At 45.1% G+C, this 15432-nt stretch overlaps 1 protein-coding gene across 1 annotated transcript; it reads right to left on the bottom strand.

Annotated features, from left to right (window-relative positions):
* Positions 1–10340: 10340 nt before the first annotated feature.
* Positions 10341–13938, bottom strand: LOC123150486 (B3 domain-containing protein Os03g0619600). Its single transcript, XM_044570331.1, has 5 exons — positions 13521–13938; positions 12666–12717; positions 11685–11731; positions 11271–11465; positions 10341–11184 (listed from the first exon to the last, which is right to left on the bottom strand). The coding sequence occupies exons 1-5, from the start codon at positions 13839–13841 to the stop codon at positions 10882–10884; spliced, it is 918 nt and encodes a 305-aa protein (XP_044426266.1). The 5' UTR covers positions 13842–13938; the 3' UTR covers positions 10341–10881.
* Positions 13939–15432: the final 1494 nt, after the last annotated feature.

Raw genomic sequence — 15432 nt, forward strand, 5'->3', positions numbered from 1 at the left:
AGGAAACAGGTATGCTTGGTTGTCGACCTGCTGCTACACCTATTGAGCAAAATCATCGGTTATGTAGTGATGCTGGGACACCAGTGGATCGAGAGCGCTACCAGAGACTAGTTGGAAGATTAATATATTTATCTCATACCCGTCCAGATATTGCTTTTGCTGTGAGTGTAGTTAGTCAATACATGCATGACCCAAAATCAATTCATATGGAAGCTGGAAATAGGATCCTACGGTATCTTAAAGGGTGCCCAGAAAAAGGCCTCTTATATACCAGACAAGGGGACTTGCAAGTTGAGTGCTACACTGATGCTGATTGGGCTGGTTCCCTAGATGACAGGCGCTCAACATCTGGTTATTGTGCATTTATTGGAGGAAACCTAGTTTCATGGAGAAGTAAGAAACAAAGTGTGGTGGCTCAGTCTACTGCAGAGGCCGAGTTTAGGTCTATGGCTCAAGGCATATGTGAGTTATTATGGTTGCAGATTCTCCTAGCAAAGCTGCGGTTGTACAAGCACAAACCTCTGATGTTGTACTGTGACAACAAAGCTGCCATTGATATTGCAAATAACCCTGTTCAGCATGATCGAACCAAGCACATAGAAATTGATCGTCATTTCATCAAGGAGAAGCTTGATAGAGGGATAATTTGCCTACCATATGTAACTTCAGCCAGTCAAGTAGCAGATGTACTTACAAAAGGACTCCCTGAAAAAACTTTTTCCATGTTTTGTAGCAAGATGGGTCTGTACGACATCCTCGCCCCATCTTGAGGGGGAGTGTTGGTGTATAGAAGATGTAATAGAGGAATCCTTAGGGTCTAAAATGTAAATTGTACAAACAAATATAAACTTACCAATCAAACATGCAAAATAAGTTGACCATGCAAGGAACTCATAATTTGACAACACGCAAAAGCTCATGGAGGTCAAAGGAAGGACCGCGAAGCTGCGGAGGACATGCCGTGCCCACACGGCTCCGCAGGATAAATATATAGAAGGACAAGGCAGTGAAAGTGATAAGTTAGGAGATAGGTCAGAGCGCATTATCATGCTCTCATGTATATGTAGTGGTGGGAGATGGCATGGTGTCGTGCCAGACCAACATATGGTTCAACACCACATATTCACTTCACACTAAGCATTCTCTTCACACCAGACTAAGGGTCTGTTCGGCAACTGCCCAACGCCCAAAAATCCTCAAATCCGGCTTCTTGATCTCGCTTCCAGCTTCTTGACGAAAACCGTGGATAAAAAAAACGTTCACAACTGAATTTCCAGGTCCCATATCCTAGATAACTAGTGGTGGGCTGGTAGCCGCATGGCCCATTAAGCTCGATTCTGGCCTGGTAGGGAGGGATGATACTCGCTCTGTTTTATTCCTATCTTGTACGGACCGTTTTGTTTCACTTTGCGGTGACATCTCCAAATAAATAACGTGAACTCCACGTTTTGCAATTCCCGGGACCGCCAAAATACCAGCTCCTCGTTTTTGCACTATAACCTACCTTAGATCTGGGAAGCTAGCTTCTGAGAGGTGACCCATTCGGCCCAAGTTCGCCCGCTGATTCAGAGAAGCTAGGAGTTGGGCAATTGCCGAAGAGGCCCTAAGGGTTCCCTTCCATACATATCCTATTATCAAGTTAACACTCTTATTTATTTACTTATTTATTTACATTATTTTTAGTAACAATAGTTGTGTGAGAGATGCTGAGCCTCAGCGAGTAAACAAAACCCGATTCTTGCTACTGTCATCATGGAAAGTTAACAAAAACCAATTCCCACCAAGATCTTTGCATTCCAATCCAGTAAGAGGGTAGCACAGATTACCCAGTGTTCTTCCCACATACCCTGCTTTTGCTGATCTATCTAAGAAGAACATACCAACATCCTGTAACTCGTTCACCGTCGAGGTGCAGGCATATCTTCTTCCGATTTTGGCACCACTCTTCTATGCTTCTGACAGCTTGAAATCCTTCATCCCGCCCTCCATGCTGTCCAGCGCAGGGCCCCTGCTATCACACATGGCGATTCCTCTTCAGAAAACCAATCCGGGAAGAACACTCTCGCCCCCTGCTTCCCAGCTCACCTCCATACAGCATCGACTAGGGTTAACTTGGTGTTTTACGATTGCAAAACCCAGCTAACACGAATAGGCTTTGGTAGGGAGGGGCCTCACAGGAAACTCATATTGATTTCTACTCTCACCGGGCATCATTGGTCATCGATTCGACGCCTGACGCTAGGAATTGATGGCTGAAATGTTGGTTGGCTATAAATTATTCCCTTGGTGTTTTACCATAGTTTTATTAACAAGATCTCGCATACAAGGACTGAACAGATCGACTTACAGAAGAAAAAAGGTAAAACCTAGAGCATCTCGATATAGCTTAGTGAAACCGTTTTTTCATAGGTTTCCAGACACCAGCTTCCACAGAATATGTCCTAGCTCCTACCGGACAAATACATTACTCCTACAGAACGTTGCAATGAAGTGGTAGCAACATGGGGCTAGTGTCGTTCCTTAGACTACAGAGGACATAGATCGCATCTGGCTCTGCAGAGAAAGCTTTTGCATCCAAGCGACGAAATGTAGAGAACATCATGTGTTTCCATCATCCCACGTCTCTCGTTCCTGATGTCTCCTATTCTCAGTTATCCATATGTAACTTTGTATGGATGGTGCATATGCCCATGCATTGCTAGTTGCTAGTTAGCCCGCTGCCCTTCTGTTGCCATGTTTGAGCAAGCTAGTGGGTAACTTGGAATGATAAGAGAGAAAAGTGGTGAAACCCATGAAGCCGCATAAAGCCCACTCGTCTCGACCCTATATATTTATAAAATTCACAGGTATTTAAACTATCTTGTACGTGGTTGTTTGAGAACACTTATGGGTTATTTCCAAACAGTTCCAGGACATATTTCCGGGTGGAAGATATAAATCATTGCATTTATTTCTTGCACTATAAATCATTGCATTTCTGTTTACAATATAGACGTGTTTCATGTATATGTGTTTCAATATATTTCAAATGGGTGGTGGACTTATATAACCAACGACATGGAATGCATATATAGCAATTTTTGGTGTGTACTGCGTTTTCAATCATATAAATCAATGTTCCAATCGAAAAGTGTCTCTTGGATGCAGTGAAAACCGATCAACATTCTAGAACTCAAATAGCGTCTACATATATGGATTTGTCTCCCTTTTCCTAGGAAGAGACATGTTCCCGGTTTCACTAGTAAAATTGCTTAGAAGATCAGAATCCAACATGTTTGAGCCAGACATCACCTTTCAACACCCCGCGCCTGAAACTCAAATCACATCTTTTTCCAAACCATTAAATGAGTTAACTGATCCAAAATTAAGTTGTTCATGGGAGTAATTTACATTTAACAACATGCAAAAGCCCTCGATCTATGGAACAATAAACCTCTCGTGAAGTATATTCCACGATAGACGTGGTGTCAATGACGTTTTCACCACTAGAGGTGACCTCCTCTGACAGGCTATGAGAAGCGCTATATTTCGCGCCGCAGGTAGCACTCCAGCAGGTGCGCTAAATTTACAGCGCATGCGCCTAGCACAAACAACATTTCTCACTCAACATAGAATCAAGAAGATCAAACACACAAAAAATAAATTAACAATAAATAGTTCAATCATTATTACAACTCAACAAATAGTTTATCTTCGAATATAATAAATATTCCAAAAATACAACATGAAACTAGTTTTGTCGCCTATTCCATGCCCACCACTCCTCGATTAGATTCTTTTGAAGATCATCATGCGTTTCGGCACGTCAAATGGCATGATAGGAGGCAATAAATCTGGCCACCCTCACAGTCCTCCTCCGCACTCGCACGAGACGTCCCAACAACTCATACCGAGAATAGTCTAAATTTTGACCACCCTCATTCTCGATGATTATGTTATGCATGATCACACAAGCGTTCATGATGTACCAAAGGATCTTTTGATCCCAAAATCTAGCCGGTTCTCTCACAATAGCAAATTGAGCTTGCAAAATCCCAAAAGCTCTCTCCACATGTTTCCTGGCCGCCGCCTGAGCATTGTGGAAATAAAGATTTTTCTTACCTTGCAGTGCCATCAACGGCTTCACAAATGTTTGCCACCTTGGGTAGATGCCATCCGCAAGATAGTATCCATAGTTGTATGTATGATCATTTGCTCAAAACTCCACCGGTGTAGTTTCACCATTGGCAATCTTATTCATGAGTGGTGACCGATTAAGAACGTTGATGTCATTCAAAGATCCAGGCATTCCAAAAAAATCATGCCAAATCCAAGTCTCTTAATCGGCCACTACTTCAAGGATTATAGTGGAACCCTTTTCTGGCCATGGAATTGTCCATGCCATGCCTTAGGATAGTTCTTCCAACTCCAATGCATGCAATCTATCTAGCCAAGCATACCTGGAAACCCGCGAGCTTTTTCATCTCCAAAAGCCTTGCGGTGTCTTCAGCATTGGGAGCTCTCAAATATTTCGGACCAAACACTTGCACAATTCCGACTGCGAAGCGCTTGACACACATGATGGCTTGACTCTCACCCATGGCCAAGTAGTCATCAGCGAGATCCGCCGGAATACTGTATGCCAACACACGCAAAGCGGCGGTCACCTTTTGAAAGGTGATATGCCCGAGTTCTTCAGCGGCATTCTTCCTTTGCTGAAAAAACCAATCATGGCTCGCCAGTTTCTCTGTAATGCGTTTGAACAACTCGATGTTCATCCTAAAATGACACCGAAAGTTGGACTCGGGGTATGTGGCATTCTCCACAAAATAGTTCCTTATCAATCTATTGTGGGAATCGATCCTATCCCTCCACAATTTCCGACGACCGTTAACCGCACCACTGTGCTTCGGCTTTTAATTGATGTATATAGCTAGAATCATTGTGCGGTCCTCCACCTCTTGAATATCAAATTCTTTGTCTGAAGAATCGTAGGACGAACTCATCTACAATATTGAATTTAAACTAGTTTAAAACTACAAATAACATGCACCAAATTCATCTAAAAAATATAAAGTTAAAGCAATACATACCTTGCAAGCGTTTTGTCAAACGCCTTGTGGGCGCCGAGCTGCAAACGGCCGCCAGGCGCTTTCGTTGGAGGAATGGTGCGCTCGAGGGGCGGCAGCGAGGAGAGAAGGTGAAGGAAGCGGCGGCGGCGCGTGGGATAGGCGAGGGAAGCGCCGACGGGTTGCCGGAGCGAATGGGAAAGGTGCGGGCAGCGGCGCCAACGCCTGGAGGTCTCAGATCAGGCGGTTGGTGAAGTTGTGCGTGAATCGTCGTTGTCCAGTGCGCGGGAGTGGGCACGGCAAATACACCGTGCGCGATGCCGTTTTTGTCCGCGCCGTGAACCAAGTTTACTGCGCGCGCGATTATTGTGCGACTGCTGGAGCGCCCGTTTCGGCTCGGCGCGTGTTTTTTACAGCGCGTGGCTAAGATACCGCGCTTGTTGGAGATGCTCTAAGGCGGTATCTGGACCTGGAACACCACCTCCTCTCTCTTTTGCCAACCACCAGCTCGACAAAGGCCTGACATGTCTGCGCACATTACTACAGTCTCAAGCATGTTTGCAGTAGTCAGATGTGGCATGGTGTTGCGCTAGAGAACCATAATGTTCAGCGAATCAGCACCATATTTTCAATTAAATACAGTGTTCCAATCTCTACATGTCTTGTTCTCAAACTAACCTGCCTTTTCTTGCCTAGGCTCATCTACACCCGCCGTGAACAGTAAAGTCCAGAAAATAGAAAAAATATATACACATTCTTTTCACCAAAGATGCTTGAGTGTGCTAGGAGCTTCCAAAATTCCATGGCCACATGATATTCGACGAGCTCTAGACTAAAAAAGATGGTTCTCAAAGGAACTTCGAAAAAGATATTTTGAAGACCTTTTTTTTGTTTTTTGCTAGAGCTCCTCAAATATCATTTCACCATGTAATTTTATAGGCTCCTAGCAGTCTTGAGCTTCTTCGGTGCCAAAAAAATTAAGATTCTTTTTACTATTATTTCGAATTTACAGTTCATCAATTACGTAGTAGATGAGCCTGAACTCATTATGGGTGTTTCTGAGGACGGCATTCGATGCCTAGGTTCATTTACATCCGTGGTAAATAGTAACAAAAGTAAAAATTAATAAAAAGTGCATTGTTTTTGCTAATAGTGTGTGCATGATAGGTGTTGAACTTCCGTGACATTAAAGCATGGAGCTAAATCCAAACCAAATGCCAAAGTAAGCCTAAGGCTGGTTGTAGTGGGAGTATAATAAGTAGTATCATGCATGCCAACTAGACTTTTTGAATGATGTGGCACACAATTAAATGAGGAAAGAGATGATGTAGTATCATATCATGATACCGTATCATATTAAATGATCTACTAGTTTGTGTCATGCATGGCAATTAATAAGATAATCTAAGATACTAACTTATGATACTATGCATTACGAAGGTAGTATCACACACTAGTATCATATGCATGATACTAGTATATGATACTCTCCATTACAACCAGCCTAACCAAACACCCCTTTAGTCAAAGTAGTTCCTTCTTATCTTTATTGCGGGATGAGTCAACGACTTCACTTAATAAATGGAACTTCTACTTAGAAAAAGGCCAAAGTTAACTCCATCCATCCAGGCATCCAGTAATATCATACATTCAAGGATTCAAGTGAAGGGGTTTCCTGGATGCCAGACAAAACCCAACAGTTTTATGTTCTATTTCTTCCAACAAAAAGGAAGGCCTCTGCATATTTGCGTACAACCATAGTTCTATTAACAAGATGTCGTACACCAAGACTGAACAGATCGACTTACAGAAGAAAAAAGGAGAATTCTACAGCAGCATCGTGAAATAGCTTAGTGAAAACCCTTTTTTCGTAGGTTTCCATACACTAGCCACCGCAAAATGTGTCGCAAGTCATAACAGACAAGTACAGTGCTCCTACAGAATGATGACAAGGGGTCGTGACATGGGACCAATGTCATTCCTTAGACTACAGAGGACAAATGCCCCATCTGTCTCAGGAGAGAAAGCTTTTGCACCCAAGCGACTAAATGTAGAGAACAATATGTGTTTCCATCATCCCACATCTCTCGTTCCTGATGTCTCCTATTCTCACTTATCTATATGTATCTTTATGTGGATGGTGCATATGTCCGTGCATTGCTAGTTGCTAGTTAGCCCGCTGCCATTTTGTTGCTTCGTTTGAGCAAACTAGTGGTAACTTGGAATAAGAGAGAAAAGTGGTGAAACCCATGAAGCCACATAAGGCCCACTGGTCTCGACCCTATATATATAGTTATAAAATTCACAGGTATTTAAACAATGTTGTACGTGGTTGTTTGAGAACACTTATGAGTTATTTCCAAACAATTCCAGGACATATTTTCTTGGTGGAAGATATAAATCATTGCATTTAGTTCTTTCACTACAAATCATTGCATTTCTGTGTACAATATAAACATGTTTCATGTATATGTGTTTCAATATATTTCAAATGAATGGTGGACTTATATAACCAACGACATGGAATGCATATACTGCATTGTTTTTGTAAAGAGGTGTGTACCGCGTTTTCAATCATATAAATCAATGTCCCAATCGAAAAGTGTTTCTTGGATGCTGACATGCAGTAAAAACCGATTAACATTTTAGAACTTAAATAGTGTCTACATATGTGGATTTGTCTCCCTTTTCCTAGGAAGAGACATGTTCCCGGTTTCACTAGTAAAATTTCTTACAAGATCAGAATCCAACATGTTTGAGCCAGATATCACCTTTCAACAATCCGCGCCTGAAGCTCAAATCACAAATTTTCCCAGACCATTAAAAGAGTTAACTGACCCAAAACTAAGTTGTTCATGGGAGTAATTTACATTTAACAACACGCAAAAGCCCTCGGTATGTGGAACAATAAACCTCTTGTGAAGCATATTCCACGATAGACATGGTCTCAATGACATTCACACCACTAGAGGTGACCTCCTCTGACAGGCTATGAGGCGGTATTTGGACCTGGAACAAGTGGCGGATCCAGGATTGGAGCAACCCCCGGGCACAATTTTTTTTCCGGACGTGACAGAAAAAATTAACGTCTATCAGGCTATAGCTACCTCAAATATGGCTCAATTGCACCAAAAATTTTGAATACAATTGAATGTTTGACAGCAGCACCAACCATAAGCAGTCTGCAGTAGCAAATCCAAACATTATAGCAAATAAAAAATGTTCAATCATTAAAAAAATTCTATCAACAGCAGACAATAGCCATTACCAAATACCCAGTATCCTGGGCCTGGCCGCATGGGCAGCAGACGGCGTGCCGGAGAGTAGGACTGCAGGAGCCAGGAGAGGCCGGAGCAGAGCCAGGAGAGCGAGCCGGCGAGCACCGGAGCAGCAGGGCGAGGCGGCGGGCGGTGGAGCAACAGCCAGCAAAAGCAGGGGACGGCCGGACGAACGGCGGAGGACGGAGGGTGCGGCTGAGCGGCGGAGGGAGGGCGGGACCGCGGGAGGGGAGTCGCCGGAGCGGAGGGCGGGAGACAGGAGGGGAGTCGCCGGCGGGCGGTGGCGGCTGCCTCGCTGCACGCAGGAACTAGCACTAGTGCGTCCTTGCGTGGCTAGGCCTGCGAGTCGGGGCGAGGGGTCCTGCTGTCCTGGGCCTGGTGTAGTTGGGCTAAGCCCCGGGCCCATTCAAAATTATGGCTAGGTAATAACTAAAAAAAAGGCCACGCCCCGGGCCTGGGGCCCAGATCCGCCCCTGCCTGGAACACCACCTCTCTAGTGCCAACCACCAGCTCTGACAAAGGTCGACATGTCTGAGTATATTACACTAGTAGAAAAAGGGTTTAATGTAAAACTTATTAGTCCCGGTTTGTAACTGAACCGACACTAATGTGACCATTAGTGCCGGTTTCAATGGCCAGGCGGGCGGCGCTCATTAGTACCGATTCGTGGCGAACCTTTAGTACCGGTTCGTGGCACGAACCGGTACTAAAGAGGTCGTGCGCTGCCACGCGCGGTGCACAATGTTTAGTCTCACCTTGCTAGTTGAGAGGAACTCGCACCGGTTTATAAGCCCCGCCACGGCTACCGTGTCGAGCTCCTCTCTAAGCAGGCCTTTGTGGGCCTATTGCAAGTCTTCTGCCCTGTGGGACCTACCGGGCCGTACGGGCCTGCATCCTGGCCCAACTAGAGATTGGGTTTCTAGTCGTATGCCGACCGTGCCGGCCCAGTAGATTGGCTGTTTTTGCCTTATTTCAAAAATAAAAATTAAAAAATCCTTACCAACCGGGACTAAAGCTTTGATTCCGGTTCGTGTTGAACCAGGACTAAAGAGGAGGACCTTTAGTCCCCACTCTTTAGTGCCGGTTCCAGAACTGGTACTAAAGGTCCTTACGAACTGATACTAAAAGTCGTTTTTCTACTAGTGTTACTACCGTCTCAAGCATGTTTGCAGTAGTCAGATGTGGCATGGTGTTGCGCTAGAGAACCATAATGTTCAGCGCCATATTTTCAACTAAATACAGTGTTTCAATCTCTACATGTCTTGTTCTCAAACTAACCTGCCTTTTCTTGCCCAGGCTCATCTACACCAGCTGTGAACAGTAAATTCCAGAAAATAGAAAAATACCAAAGATGCTCGAGTGTGCTAGGAGCTTCCAAAATTCTATGGCCACATGATATTCGACGAGCTCTAGACAAAAAAACGGTTCTCAAAGGAACTTTGAAAAAAGATATTTTGAGGACCTTTTTTTTTGTTTTTGGCTAGAGCTCCTCAAATATCATTTCACCATGTAATTTTGTAGGCTCCTAGCAGACTTGAGCTTCTTCGGTGCAAAAAAAAAAGATTATTTTTACTATTATTTCGAATTTACAGTTCATTAATTAGGGAGTAGATGAGCCTGGGCTCATTATGGATGTTTCTGAGGACGGCTTTCGGTGCCTAGGTTCGTCTATACCCATCGTCAACAGTAACGAAAATAAAAATGAATAAAAAGTGCATTGTTTTTGCTAATAGTGTGTGCATGATAGGTGTTGAACTTCCGTGACTTTAAAGCATGGAGCTAAATCCAAAAGCCAAAGTAAGCCTAACAAAACACCCCTTAGTCAAAGTAGTTCCTTATCTTTATTCCGGGATGAGTCAACGACTTCACTTAATAAAATGGAACTTCTACTCAGGAAAATTAAACATTTGTTAGAAAGAAGCCAAAGTTGACTCCATCCATTCAGCAATATCATACATTCAATGATTCAAGTGAAGGGGTTTGCTGGATGCCAGACAAAACCCAACAGTTCAAGAAAATATAGCTGAAGTATTGTCCAGATAATATGGATTTTCTTCTCATTACCCAATTGTCATGGGGAATTACAAGGTCAGAATCCAAGATGCATCACCTTCCAAAACCATTCTGTTAGTAAACTGACCCAAAATACGCTGACCATGCCAGGAATCCAGATTTTAAGAGCACGCAAAAGCACCTAGTTCCCTGTGCTACATGCAACAAGAAGCATCTCCTGACCTGACCTCTAACCCACAATGACCAGAGGCTCGTCCGCGGTGTAACCTTTAGAGGTGATAGAAGAGCTCACTTTATAAAGAGGTGCAACTCTCTTTCAACTTCCGGAGTGGGACTAAACTTTATCTCACTCACTCCACTCACATGTGTGCATGAATGGGCCAAGAGAATCTCAGAATTTTAATTGGGCTTTGGGCCAAAGGCCTACTAGCAAAATTCCAACAAAATACGCTGACCATGCGAGGAAACCAGATTTTAACAGCGCACAAAAGCTGCTAGTTTCCTGTGCTACATGCAACAAGAAGCATCTCCTGACCTGACCTCTAACCCACAATGACCAGAGGCTCGTCGGCGGTGTAACCTTTAGAGGTGATATCCTTCGGCAGGCCGCCGCGTAGTATCTGTACCTGGAACACCACCTCCTCTCTGGTGCCAGTCACAAGCTCGAAGACACAGGCATCGCTGACCTGCAGCCGGTTGTCGACAGCGAAGTCCATCCAATCTGCATCCAGCCTTTTCGTCTTCAAGTCACCACAGTAGCGCATGGCCCATGACCTCCCACGGCAGATGAGGGTGGCGGAAGTGCGCTCCTCCGGGAGGTGCTTGTGGAAGCGACCTGGAATGTACTGGACACAAAGCAACATCATAATTGTAGTAAACGGGTCATTTCTGCAACTACTGAGTATTTGAAGAATTTGTTGCTGTCTCATACCAGCTGAAACGGCTTCTGAACATGAGACCTTGACAGAATGACGGTGAAGAAGGGGTGGTTGCAGGAGAGTGGGGTGGTCTCACAATCTTCGCTGGCATCTGGAGCTGGTGACAGTGAGTTCTCGCAAGGCTCTACTTTTGGTTTGATGGGGTGTGCATCCGGCAGCTGCTTTGATGGACATAGAGGGGTCTCCATCTGAAAAAATTAAAGCGATCAACTTCCCACTGTTAATGTCAACTCCATGCAGATTTTGTGACCCAGTTCTTTCTTTTCAAATGTCATAGAGGAAAAACTTCCTATGAATCTGTACTGCAGAAAAAGCTTTGATCTTGACAGTGAGCATGAGAGTGAAAATTATCTGTCCTCATTTGAGTCATTTCAGAAACATGACAGTGAAAGAGGGAGGAGTAGTACTTGCTCATCTTTCACCCGATCAGGCAAGGAAGAGGTCCCTTGTACATCTGCCAAGGGCAAATTAGCAACAAATCAATCTCTCGTGATGTAACTATCAATCTAATTAGTAATGAAGAACATTATAGTAGAATTCCATACTGGAGAAATGGTGAAAGTACTATGAGAACGCAGAATAAGATCTGAAAGTGCTCATCAGGCTGTCTGACTGGTTTTTTTAAATAGTTGCAGCGGGTTTCCCACATTATCTGTAACACTGATGTCATAAAGCCTAGGACTAAATTTAGGAACATTAATTTCTGTTGATCTGTAGATACGTTTAAAAACCATTGTAGTTCCCTTGGCAATGGCATCCTAGAGCGGCAGCACGTTTTCTTGGATAAATCCATTTTAATTATTTCTGGATTTCATAAACAGTTTAATCAGCAACGTGGAAAACAACATGGCACCGGACTGACTCAGTTAGATCAAATATTGAAGAATGTAGCAACAAAAGCTAAGCATCCTCATTTCAGGACGAACTGTAGTACAATGTGTAACTACTCTTCCACATCATTTTGAACTTATTCCATTTGAACTAGACAAACTTGCACAGGATATGTCGCAGGGTTCGGACTGTAATGGAATGCTAAATGATGGGCAGGGAGGTTGAACATTTCTTAAGAGAGGGTGTAATTAAACATAATAGATGCATCTGAAAAGAAAACATAGAAATTTAACGTTTATAAGGAAAAGAAAAAGGAATATGAATTTAAAACCCAAGAGAGAGCATAACTAGTTAAAACTGAAACAGCAGCAAGCAAAAGCATTATTGACACATTCAAGATAGAGTAGCAAGCAGACAATTCAGGCAATAAATATCAAGATCTCCAGAATTGTTAACCATGTAGTTGACCTGTACGATCGATCTAATGAAATCACGGTATGACATAAATAGACCATACGTTTTGATAACATGGTTGAGGATATTCTCAGGTCACGTACCAGACGATTCCATACACCTTGACTGCACAATACGTTTGCATTGGTCGCCATCCTGCAAGAGAAAATTCAGTGATTAGGCTTACTAAGTAGTGCCCCTTGATTCATACCACTCGCTGTTATACATACACAAGTATATAATTCCATGGTTAGGCTTACCAGTCAAGAGACAACAAGCTGTTCAAGTACTCACTCTAGGAATGCGTTCTAAATAATTGTTTAAGTGAGATCTGCTAGCCACTGACGAAAAAGAAGGTTTGCAGTGTATTAGAGGAAAATTCCTGATTATCACTTTGTAATTTGGACATGGGATTATTGCTTTGTACTCCCTCTGTAAAGAAATATAAGAGTGTTTAGATCACTAATATTTCAGTAACACTCCAAGATGAAAGCTTGGAAAGTCTTCTCTAACTACTGAATTAACAGGGCTTGCAAGCATTCCATCGAACAGAAGACTGAAGCAAGAAAGTGTTTAAGCAAGCCACACACGAATAGGACTCCATGATTTGGCTTACTGATCCAAACACAACAAACTACTCTAAGTGTTCGCTCTTCTGAACATTTGCCCAAGGGAGAGCTGCTATTATGTCAGTACTGAAGAAATAGCAGAGTTTGCAGTGTCTGTACTCTTTACCCTGCACTAGAGCAGAAAGAGGAGCAATGGCTGGTAGTGGTAGGGCATCTAATCAAATTTGGACTTGAGATTGTTAGTTTTCACTTTTCAGAAAGACCACTCTTGTTAGTTTTCGGACAGATGAGAGCATTAGCAGCAGCCAGTGATTAGCGGCGGCTTGCAGGCATTCTGTCGAACAGAAGCTTGACAGGAGACGCGCGGAAAGGGGATGGAGAATGTCTCACCGGCGGCCCGCCTTGGCGCGTTGGCGGGGGCAGGGAAGAGGGCGACGGCGTGTGCGGGTCCGTGGCGGAGAGCGCAGAAGCCTGGCCTTTGCGGCGCTCCAGCTCGCGGCGGATGGCGAGGAGCTTGCGGCGGAACGTCCTGCCGCCGTCGGGGAGGCGGGCGGCGATGCCTCCGTGGATGCTGGCCTGCATGCGCTGCAGCCTCGCCTGCAGCGCCTGGTCCGGGAGATGGCGCAGATCGTCGCTGGCGACCACCGCCTCCGCATCCTCGTCCGCCGGGGAGCCGCCGGGGAGCGCGGGCTCCGTCGAAGCCGCAGCCATTCCGTACACAGAGTAGTTTCAGAGAAGCAGAGAGTGAGTGAGAGAGAGATGCGGAATGCGGAGAGACGGAGGGGGTGTGGGAAGAAGACCACCGGACTCCCCGATGAGTGAGCGAGGGGAATCGCCATGTGTAGTATTTTCTTTTTGAGGGAAAATCGCCATGTGTAGTAGGGACGCGGCTCGTCTGAGGTACGGCCCACACACTGACAAGTGGGCCTGGACCCATCCATCAGCGGCCCAATGACAGGGGCCATACGTCAGGGGATCCGGCTCCGTGTAGTAGTAAGTACAAATTCTTCAGGATATCTCTGCTACATAAATCTTTGCTATTACTTAAAAAAAAATATGAGATTCCCATTTCATCTTTCTTCTCGCCACTCATTTTCCAATCTTTTATATATACATATGATAATCAATCACATTAGTTTACTTACCTTCCGAACCCATTCTACTTTAATTTACTTATCAAATTTCTAATCAAAATATAAAGTAATTCACGGTCATAATTTGACAAACATTTATTTACACAATTGCATTATTATTGACAAGTAAATCACAAGCTAACATACTAAAATATTTATATCCCGTTGCAACACACGGACATTGTTCTAGTAAAATTGAAATATTCACAAGAGAGTGAGGGACGCCAATCAATCTATGGTTACATGCTTAGAGCATCTCCAGCCGTTCGGCCCCCGGGGGCTTGAAAGAGCGCCACATGGGGGCACGCCGGCTAAAAAATCAGTGTGGGGACGATCGGTTTCCCAACCGCTGCCTCCAGGCATTGCTTTTGAAAAAAAAATTAAAAACATACTCGACCAAACACGACACAGAATTCAGTGAAATTTAAGTGTTCCATCGTTTTTTACATATTGAAAACATAATCTAAAGAAAACTACTACTACTACTGTCGCGCCGCCGCCCGCTGCACCGCCTACAGGCTGAAGGCGATGTAATCATCACCGTCGCCGTCGTCCTCCTCCTTCACGTGACCACCGTCCCTGCTGCACCCCTGCCCTGGGTCGCCTCGGCAGACGGGTATGACTGGCAGCGGTGCCTCGTCGTCGCTGTGTTCGAGGAGGATGACGCCGCCCTCGTCACGGCCATGCCGTCGAGCGGCGATCTCCTCCAAGGCGCGGCTGGCACTCCATCTCCAGCCGGTAGTAGTCCTCGCACGCCCACTTGATGGCGGCCTTGTCGGCGGTGGCCATGTCGTCGTGCTTGCTCTTGACGGCGACAAGCCCCGACTCCGTCTTCGGCTTGACTAGACAGGAGGAGGAAGCAGAGGAGCTACCGCCGCCCTTGTTGATGACGAGGGCGCCGCCCGAGCAGCGTCTCCACGGGCTCGGACTTGACGTTGGCGAGCGTCGGCGAACTGGAGGAGGAGGAGGAGAAGAGTACCCGCCCGCCATGCGCCTCGGCAGCCAAGGGTCGCCGCTCCGGCAGGGGACCAGTTCCGGGGTCGCTGGGTACTCGAATGGCGGCTCGTTGCCGCCCTCGAGGTGCTTGAGGACGGAGTGGAGCGTGCACCCGGGGACGCCCCACCATGGGCGGTGGCTGTCGGTGTTGTGGACCCCCCTCACCGGCCCGT

Source organism: Triticum aestivum, chromosome 7A (genome assembly GCF_018294505.1).
Source record: "Triticum aestivum cultivar Chinese Spring chromosome 7A, IWGSC CS RefSeq v2.1, whole genome shotgun sequence".
Lineage (NCBI taxonomy): Eukaryota > Viridiplantae > Streptophyta > Magnoliopsida > Poales > Poaceae > Triticum > Triticum aestivum.